This window comes from Geospiza fortis, unplaced genomic scaffold (genome assembly GCF_000277835.1).
Source record: "Geospiza fortis unplaced genomic scaffold, GeoFor_1.0 scaffold1212, whole genome shotgun sequence".
Classification (NCBI taxonomy): Eukaryota; Metazoa; Chordata; class Aves; order Passeriformes; family Thraupidae; genus Geospiza; species Geospiza fortis.
The window spans coordinates 193,172-202,989 of record NW_005054626.1 but is presented as its reverse complement, the minus strand read 5'-3'; the positions used below and the strand labels follow the sequence as shown (position 1 = coordinate 202,989).

At 43.5% G+C, this 9,818-nt stretch overlaps 1 protein-coding gene across 4 annotated transcripts in view; it reads right to left on the bottom strand.

The window, feature by feature from the left end:
- RAF1 (Raf-1 proto-oncogene, serine/threonine kinase) overlaps positions 1-9,818 on the bottom strand; it is a 66,601-nt gene that overhangs the window by 13,330 nt on the left and 43,453 nt on the right. For 2 of the 4 annotated variants that reach the window (XM_031064767.1, XM_005430413.2), the window contains exons 3-8: positions 6,634-6,849; positions 5,834-5,946; positions 4,746-4,848; positions 3,036-3,193; positions 2,008-2,106; positions 414-567 (exon numbers count right to left, since the gene is read on the bottom strand). In XM_031064767.1, coding sequence (XP_030920627.1) covers positions 414-567; positions 2,008-2,106; positions 3,036-3,193; positions 4,746-4,848; positions 5,834-5,946; positions 6,634-6,840 — 834 coding nt within the window. In that variant the 5' untranslated portion in view covers positions 6,841-6,849. The remainder of the gene's footprint in view (positions 1-413; positions 568-2,007; positions 2,107-3,035; positions 3,194-4,745; positions 4,849-5,833; positions 5,947-6,633; positions 6,850-9,818) is intronic. The other 2 variants (XM_031064768.1, XM_031064769.1) reach the window with 1 other exon arrangement.

Here is a 9,818-nt window from a genome sequence, read left to right as displayed (position 1 = left end):
TTAATTCCATTCAGTGTAACACAAAATAGATGCCCAGGAAGCTTGGACCTGAGCATTCCCAGCCCAAGAACTACACCCAGACTTAGGGCACCTTTAGTCTGATTTAAAATCAACACCAGCCCCCCACAAACCCAGACACTTAAATTTAGAAGAACATTTTTAGACATGTCTAAAAAGCATTTCTTCACAAAACTGAGAATAACTGCTAAGCATCTTTACACACCCCTAGAATTTACCAATTGCTGATAGACTGCAAGAAGTAATAATTAACTTCCTATGCAAATGTGTCTCCTGGTCTCTTCCCCAGTGAGCCAGCTGAGGCAGACAGTGAGCAGAGGGGAGGAAGGCAGGGAAGGCAAGGCCACAGTGCCTGTGGCAGGGAGAGCAGCCCCAGGGGAGCCCTGCTGGGTTACCTCGATGATCCTGCTGTCCACGGGCATGGTGGTGCTGACCATGTGCACGTTGGGGGTGGACGTGGAGCGCTGCCTTTGGGACAGAGAGCCCTCAGAGGAAGGGTTGGATGGGTTGAAAGTGAAGGCATGAGGTGTAGAATACCTGTGCTGCGAGCTGAGAAGGAAGCAGAGACAAAGGGAGAGTTGTGGTTATTTTTATTTCCCCCTCTGGCAAGCGAAAAACACTGTTCAATGTAACCTGTCCAAAAGCAATATACACACAATTCCAAGCAGAGAAAAAGCTGGGATTTACACATCAACTAAACTACTTGGTCAGCTGAATCAGTCCCAGTTTAATTTAAGAAATAAATTTGAAAAACTTGAAGATCTTGTCAGCTCACATAGTTAATTAGTGTGTTTAGCTGAGGTCTGATTTTGCTGTTAGGAATTTTGCCACGGTTCACCTCAATCCCCATCAAATCACATTTAACACACTGCCAAAATACTGGCTCTGAGAGATGAATTCAGGACTGTGAAACTAAACAAACTGCTCATTTCAAGCCTGTTAAATGCACAGCTTAAGAGCTAAGCCCTGAATTTGTAAAGCTTTGCAAGACTGTTCAATGGTTTGCACAGAACAGCCAGCAAGGAAGTCATGAAACCCAACACCAGTTAAAAGGAGGCCAAGACTAAAATCCAGCTCAACAAAGAGTTATAAATCACAGCTAAGGCCACTCAGGCCATAAGGATCCCAAAACACAAATGTATCTTAACTGAAATGGGCCAGCCTTCACAAAACCCTTCAAAATATCTATAAAGTTAATAAGTCACTGTTCAACAACACTGGAAATAAGAGTGAGATGGCAAAGATCAATTCCTGATGCAGTTCCCATTAAAAGAAAGAAATAAAGACATAGAACCATTTACAAGTCAGCTACGTGCTCTGTGCCTCATTCCTGACCAGATTGTTCAAATGGGTGCAGAAAAAACAAAAGCTGGCCTGCTCTCTTCAGCCTCTAGAATTTCAAGGGAAAGAATACAGGCACATGTTAGGGTCAGGGGACAGGCCCCTTGGAAAGGGACACAAGTTTCATTTCAGCACTTGAAACTACAGGCATGTTCTCTTTAGGTATCAGAATTTTCTTTAAGAGGAGCATATTGTCAGTTCCCATTGTTCTCTCCTTAAACTCCTATCTGTCATCCTAATAGCAGAGCATTATTTTAGTTATGATGTGAATCATCCACCACGAGACACAAACTCTCAATGCACACTACCTGATCAGATAAAATAAAATTAATTCACAAAAATACCAAAAGGGAGCCTTGGATTTTCTTAGGCAGGAAAACAAAGGTCTCCAAAAACCCTTTAATACTCTACCTTAAAATTTTAAGGCAAAAAACTGAAACTATGAATTCTGAAATCAATGCTTTGGTGGATCTAAGAACAAGAAGGAGTTGTCTGTGATGAAGTGGTGTTGCTTCCTTGCACATTCATCCCAACCTTGTATCAGATTGCTCTGCTTTGGAGGAGCTGGGGCTCTCTGGTTGCTTTGGATGGATTGTTTTGAGAGAAGTGTATTTCCCAAAAGAGAAATGACAGGAAATACAAGCTTACCTAACAGGTATCCGGGAGACAGACTCCCGCATCCGTCTCATTGTCAAGGGAGGTAGTGCAGGGACACCACTGTCACTGATATTTGAATTTGGGAACAATCTGAAATATCAACAAAAACAATTACAACTTCAACTGCTACACTACCTCCTGTACAATGCTCTTGAAAGCTGAAATTTTAAAGGGCTGTTTCTTTGCAGCATGATTAACTTCATGAACACATTCCTATTTTTACATCGTGTTTTTCCTCTGTGTACCACTAAAATCTCTGCCTTCAGACTCCCAAAGAAAAGTTCCACGTGTTCTTTCCAAACTTGAGAGACAAAATCTTTTTATATCAGACTTCAGATTTTCCTGAAAGGGTACTTGACACAATTAAGTTCTATTAAAACCAGGTAGCACCAAGGGCACAAGTCATCCTGCACTCTCTTAGTATGAGAAAATGCAGAACCACGTGACCAAGTTTAGTTACAAAAAATTACAACCACTAAGACACATAAAAACAATTACAGGCTTTAACACTTTTGCATAAAAAGACTTCTAACATAGTAATTTTAAACTTTTTGTAATTGGTATTAGGAAAGTATTACCCTCCATCTGTTTTCTCACCATTCACCTTTTTCACCAGGGTCAGAAGCTGAGGTGTAGAACAGGTGAACACTAAAGTTTCCTACAGGTAAAATCCAACTGAATCATGGCCTGGTTGATTCCTAACATGTGTTGTGTGAGAGGAATTGCTGTCCCCTGCTCAAACAGAGGGCACTGGAGCAACTGCCTGGTCATTCAAGGTGTTTGTTTGCTTGTCCCAGAATATTAAAATCCAGAGCAAGAACAAACTGCAGCTGATGTGCACGGCCTTTCCCCTGGGAACAGACACTCATTGCTGGCTGTTTCATGAGCTCAATCCACAATTCTGCACACTGCTCACAGGGACTGCCTTCCCAACAACCCAAAAGGATCTCTGTGATCAGAGCCACAAAACCAAGTGTCAGCCAGACTTGCTGCTGCCATTAGAAAGGAGCAGTCCTTACAAGAGCTGCCTGATGTTGCTCCAGTCCACACACATGGTTGGCACCTTGGTGCTGCAGTGCTCGTGGAATTTGTAGCCACACGTCTGACAGCGGAAGCCATTGAGCAGGAACTTCTGGCAGATGTCACAGAAGGCAAGCTTCAGAAATGTCTTCCTGGCCTGGAAAACACAGCCAGTGATTAATCCCAGCTAATCAACTGACATTTGGATCTTCAGAGCCCAACAGAAATAAATAACCATGCTGAAATGCTGTCAGAGCCCCCAGGTTGCTACTGAGCTTAAAACCACACTGAAATATTTTAGCAGGGACTTCCAGTTTGGTTGGACACCTGGAAAGTTTAGAAACACTGAAGGCTTTATTTACAGAACAACAAACAAAGAAAAAAAAAGGACAGGTGTCCTTTCAAATGCAAAAGCAATTGTTTTGCTCAGCAAGGTGACAGAGCTGTGTGAGCCAAGAGCTGGGGTTTCTGTTTGTTTCCAGTAGCACCAAAAAGGTGAAAGAGGAACAGACTGGAAGGCCCACCTCATTTTTTTTGTTAGCCAAAACTCTTGGAGTCTATGACTAACCAATATCCCTTGCATGAGAAATACATTTCTTAGTAATCAAAACAATAGAAGGAATTTGCTTCTTTAAATGACAGCCTACTTTGTTTTTTTAAAAGTTTCTTAAGTATGAAAAGATATTAAAATGAACCAAGGGGTTTCTTCCTCCAGAACCTACTGGAGAGGAAAACTCCAAATTTCAGCTTCTTCCAGACATGGAGAAAAATATTCATTTTCTGCTGAGCAACTGCAAGTGACATTTTCTGTAGTGTTTTTAAAATGTAATGTAGAAGTAAAGTGACTTTCAGGTTTTGCAAATCAATCCTAACCTTTCCAATGAATGTAAATGACAATCCTTTAGGATTTAGGATTACCACAAAGTATTTCTAGAACAAAAGAAGAAAAAAGCTAAAATATGGGAACAGAATTCCCTCCCAGGGAGAAGACAATAATGCAAGGTAAAATGTTAAGAGTTGGGCATTATCTCTGCAAGAAAAAGTATTTTTAAAAAAATTTAAAAATTAAAAAAAACCACAAAGCACAAAACCACCTTCTACTTATTTGTTTTGTGTGGAATAAATAATCCATTTTGGAGAAGGAACTACAAATAAAGCCTTTCAGTCCCCCACAGAACACTCTTGTCAAATTACAAGGCAGCATTAGCTCACAAAATAATGTGACTTGCAGAATTAACAGCACCCCTGAATATCCAGCACAAATAAATATTGGACCATAAGTCCAGTAAAGCTGCTGAACTTATCCAGCCTTTTTTGACTGATGAGCTAGAGACTGAAAATAGAAATTTTGTCCCTTTTCTGGACTTTAAAGACACGGGTATCTTACCACAACAGTTACAGACACAGGTATTTATGTAAAATAAAAATGGCACTCATCAGACCTGTGAAGAACATGCACAATGTGAGCTTTGCCAGTCTGTGACACCTGGGGATCACCTGGGTAATAAACACAATTCTGGTAGTTCACTGCAGATTGATATTTAGAGAATGGAATTTGTGGGGAATGGGGGTGAAGGAATCAAGCCCAACTTCTGAAAATCCCTGTGTCCAGAAAGCCAAAAGCTTTCTAATGCTCAAAACATTCTCTGGCCAAAACTGTGGCTCAACTGATGAAATTCCCAGCAGAACAGAGAGCAGGAAAAGCTTACAAAATTGTGAGTGGTGAGTGGGACATGGTCAAGGAAATCCACTCGTAGCTCCTCTCCAATCAGGGAGGCAGCATCTGTGTTCCAATCCAAACGCACTTTCTTTCTGAAAGAGAAAATGGGGACAACAAAATCACTTTGGGGATAAGTCTGGCCTCATCAGCAATTATGTTTGGTGAGTTTTCTTGAGTAAACTCAACACAAATACACCAAAAATCATGGCTAACCTCTTACAGTGAGCTGGATAGATCTCAGTGTCTTTCACTCAAAAAATCAGAAGCAACTTGGAATATATTGCAAGTCACCTCTTTTTCTGCTCATTTTTAACATGTTATTTCTTTATAAAATATTTGACATAAAGCACCTGGAAGCTTTAATGAAGTCACAGAAATACCCTTATAAATGTAGCAGAAATTATGAGTGACACAAAATCCATTATTAGGTGTTTGGGCAGGGACTGGTGACCCCAGAATGGCCTCAGCTGCTCAGAGATGTAACCCCACAAATACCTGAGGCTGCAGGGAGCTTTAAGGCCAAGCCTCAGGAGGTGTGAAGTGCATTAACTCCATGAGATACCTTCACTCCACCAGCTTGTAAAACAATCATTTGGTATTTAATAGCAGCACCCCCAGTCCTACAAATAAATAAGGAATATCTGAAGTGAGACTGAAATCCAAATATTGGGAAGCTGTAGAGGAATGCAGAGTCTTAAAACTGAGCACATAGAACTGTTCAGGGAAACCACTGACACTGAATTTACCAACCACAAAGGCAGCACAGAAATGCACCTCCAATATGAAGGAAGGCATCACTTCATCTAGAGCATGGTAAAACCCTCACTAAGGGGCTGCAAGCACTAGAGGGAACACCTCCATTTTAAATATTTTCAATATGTAGCTTTAAAACAAAAATGAAATTGCCAATTCACAGGAAGCTGACAGAGTTACCCTCGAAGAAGGCAAAGAAAGCGACACAAAGTGTTCACAACCAAACTGCTTTTAAAAGAAATCAGCCAGAGGGGAAGAAAACATTACTGCTGCTATTCCAAACCCAAGATTTTTACATTCTCTGGGAGGAAGTTTCACTCTTACCCCTTGGGTTCAGCAAGAAGTCGAAACACTGCACAGCACTCTGGCTGCAGCCCCCTGACCTTCAGAGCCTTCATCAGACAGTCATGCAGGGTCATCCCATTCCTCACGTTCACCTGGGGCAAGGGGAAAACAACAAAACATTTACACACTGCTGCAGTTCCTTTAAGCTTTTCCAAGACCATTTTCTCATTTTAGGAAATTCCAGGAAAGCTGCACAAAGTGCACTCATGCAAAGTTCTGAAGGCATTTTATAACTTCTCTGTTTTTTACAATGACTGAGTTTCTATGAAACAGGATTTTACACACGTAGGCAGCCTACAGAAGGAATAGAAATGCAGGCAAATGGAGCTACCTCAAGTACAGAAAAAGGTTTAATCTAGATTTCAGGAAACTTTGGGTAACACTATTATTAGGCACACTCAGCTCCAAAAAACTGAACAGAAGTATTCCCTCAACAAGTTTCACTTTGGCTTTAACCCCCACACTTCAAGTGAGGAAAATGACATAAGTGTCATGCAGGCATCATTGTTTAGGTCAGCCAACAATGACTTTTCATGTGGAATATGCTCATGTGCTTTAGAAAATTCATAGCACTGAGGCACAGCAGTAGAGCTTCTCTAAATACAGACACAGCACACATTTAAAATAAACCACATCCTCTAAAACCAACCAACTGCTGACCATCACTCAACCCCAGCAAGACCCTTCTGAAGGAAGGTGTTTCTGGTGGCAGATCCACTCCCCAGTGACAGCAGTGGGAGCAGGACAGTGCCTGTGAGCTGCAGGCAGCACACACTCACCACGGTGCGCTGCTTGTTGGGCAGGAAGACGCGAATGGTGTTGCTGGTTTTGGACGTATCCGAGATTTTGCCGTCGTCGGACGCCCGCCGCTGGTACCCAAACTGCTGCACCAGGGTGGGGGAGATGCAGTTGGGGCCATCAAAGACAGAATCCTTCAGCCCAAAGCCATTGCTGATGGTCTTCCAAGCTCCCTGGATGTGCTCCATTGGTGCAGCCTAAGGAACATTGGGAGAGTCAGGGAAAAGGTCACGTCCTTCCCTCTGGAGTGGGGCTGCCTCCTCCTCCCACAGCAAACCTCAGCCTTTTCTGGAAACATCTGGAGCTGCCCTGGAGCCTTGGGAGGTGACCAAGCTACACTGCAGGCACAGCTCACCCCCAGCTGCACAATCAGCCTGCCTCTGAAAGCACTGCACTTTCTACACACAAACAGAGCAGGAATAGATGTGGAACTCCTCCCACTGTACCTCAGGGACACTCAGCACTTCACCAGCAGGGGAATCTACAAAATCAGTGCCTGGGGGGCTTTCAGAGAGGTGGCCAGAATACAGAATCAGAATATTCTGGACTGGAAGGGACCCACAGGATCACCCAGCCCAGCCCCTGGCCCTGCACAGCCACCCCAGCAATCCCACCCTGGGCACCCCTGGCAGTGTTGTTCCTCGGGGCTGTGCTCATGCCCTGGGCAATGCCCAGCACCCTCTGAGGTAGAACCTTTCCCTGATCTCCACCCTAACCCTCCCTGGTGACAAGAATAAAGAGTTCTGTAGGAGGCCAGCACAGCAGTCCTAAAAACCAGATATGCCACACAGGCATTAACCCAGATTGTTAAAGAAAAGAGACTCAACAGGAATTACAATGAAAAGAATTAATTAAGGAATCTATTTTTATCACTGATTTTGAGGCTTTGGTTATTTGGGATTTTTAAATACTATCACAATTTACATAGTGTGAAACAGCAAAAAAAAATTTCTCAACCTTCACACCCACTATGCTCAGTTGTATTTCAGCACAAATAAACCTGGGACAACTGGGATTGTTCAGCCTGGGAAAGAAAAGGCTCCAGGGTGACCCAGCTGAAACCCTGCAGTACCTGAAGGGAGCTACAAGAAAATGGAGAGGGATTATTTACAATTAACAGGATACAAGGAATGGCTTCAAACTGACAGAGAGTAGGTTTAGATGGGATATTGGGCAGGAATTGTTCCCTGTGAGGGTGGGCAGGCCCTGACACAGGTACCCAGAGCAGCTGGGGCTGCCCCTGCATCCCTGGCAGTGCCCAAGGCCAGGCTGGACAGGGCTTGGAGCACCTGGGACAGTGGGAGGTGCCTCTGACCAGGGCAGGGGTGGCACTGGGTGAGCTTCGAGGTCCCTCCCAGCCCAACCCATTTTATGATTTTACAAACATCTGCCAGTGCAAGGACACCAACAGCCCCCTCCCTGCACACTCCCAAACCAACACTCGTTTCTGCACATGCAGGGACACAGATAAAGGCATCACTGCATTTTCTCCCCAGCTATCCCAACTGCAATGCAGCCTGAACTCCAAATTATACTCAAACATCTTATTCAAAATTAGGCAAAACCAAAGTGTGTGTAGAAATCCAACAACCTCATTCAGAACACTCAACACTGATTGAACACCTGTCAGCAGCTGCTCAAGTCTCATCTCATGTGTGGTCCTGCACCTCCAATTATTTGAACCCTCCAATACATTTCCTCATGTTTATGTCAGAGAAAAGCCAAGAGTGTTTGTTTCAGTTGAAGAGTTAAAACAACAAAATTCTTGGATTAAAAAGATCTCCACTAATGTTAAGTGGCCATTCTGGGGTGCCCAGAAGGATAAGCTGAATTTCAGAGTGTTTTCCTTCACAGCACAGCTCTGAAAGGGCACAGCACATTTGCAAGTACCTTTGGTCCAGACCTCAAGCCAGGTCTGACCAGCAGCCAGAAAGGAAATGTAACAACAAAGTTCCAGAGAAAGGTTTGGTTTAGGTGAAGTCATGACCACCACATGCAGAACCCTCAGCCTCAAAGGGAACTTTCAGCCAGTTCCTGAGTATCTCCTTCAGTGCAAGGGCACACAGTGCCAGCACAGCCTCACCTTCCCTCCTGCCAATCCCTGCCACTCCTCAATCCATCAGCTCTGCAGGTCCAGTTGGCCAAAAGTTCCAAATGTTTAAATGTCAGTAAGATTTAAATTCCATGCCCAATCATCTAACAGGATTGAGATACTTGGATTTTTTTTTACTTTTAAATCTATGGCACCTAAATGACAAGAGGTTTATATTTGATGTAAAAAGGGAATAAGGGATAGGAAGACACTGAGACATTCTGAAAAATGAGAGATAGAAGTGAGGAATACAACCAAGTTCACCACACATCTCACAATTCCTAGGCACCAGAAAGGTGAAAAACAAGTTATGTTCAGTTACAACACCCACATAATGCACATGGCAGCTCAAAGAGTAACTACTGAGATGGCAGCAATAAAAACTGAGATAAACTCTTAGATAAGAGGGGAAAGATGAAACCCAGAGAGCTTCACTTAACTCCTATGGGAAATCCTGTTTCACCCTTCCAGGTAACAGATGAGAATAAAAACAAGAGGAGCTCAGCTTGATCTTTCTGCTGAGCTGAGCTAAGGGATTGCAGGACAGCCATCAAAACCTCCTTGTCCCTGCTGACAGGAGTTGACAACACCCCAACACTACATTTATATTTAATATTTTGATATGCTGCCAACATTTCCTGAAAAATTCCAGAGAAAGCAGGAATTGACAAAGAATTCAAACTTGCATTTTGACAAAAGATAAAAATACCCAAAAAGTGACTTCCCTGCTCTCAGGACATTCTCTCCCCCAAAGCCTGCACACTGAGGCACAGCTACCAGGGAAGATCACAGCAATGTATTTTAAGGTTGTTGCACACACAGGAAAACACAGACAGCAACTGCTCTCAGCCTCTGGAGATCCAAATGTCAGTTCTATCTTTAATTAGGCATTTGCATCCTTCTCTCCCAGGATCTTTGCCTCAGAAGTGCTGGACAGTGTCAGAACTGGCCATGTCTGGCACAGTCCCCTCTCCCAGCAGTGTCCTGCTCTCTCTTGCCATCACTGGGGGTTTGCCACTTCTTTTGGCTGAGGATTCAGTCCCTGGCAGGCTGGGTTTGCTCCCAGCTGTTGAG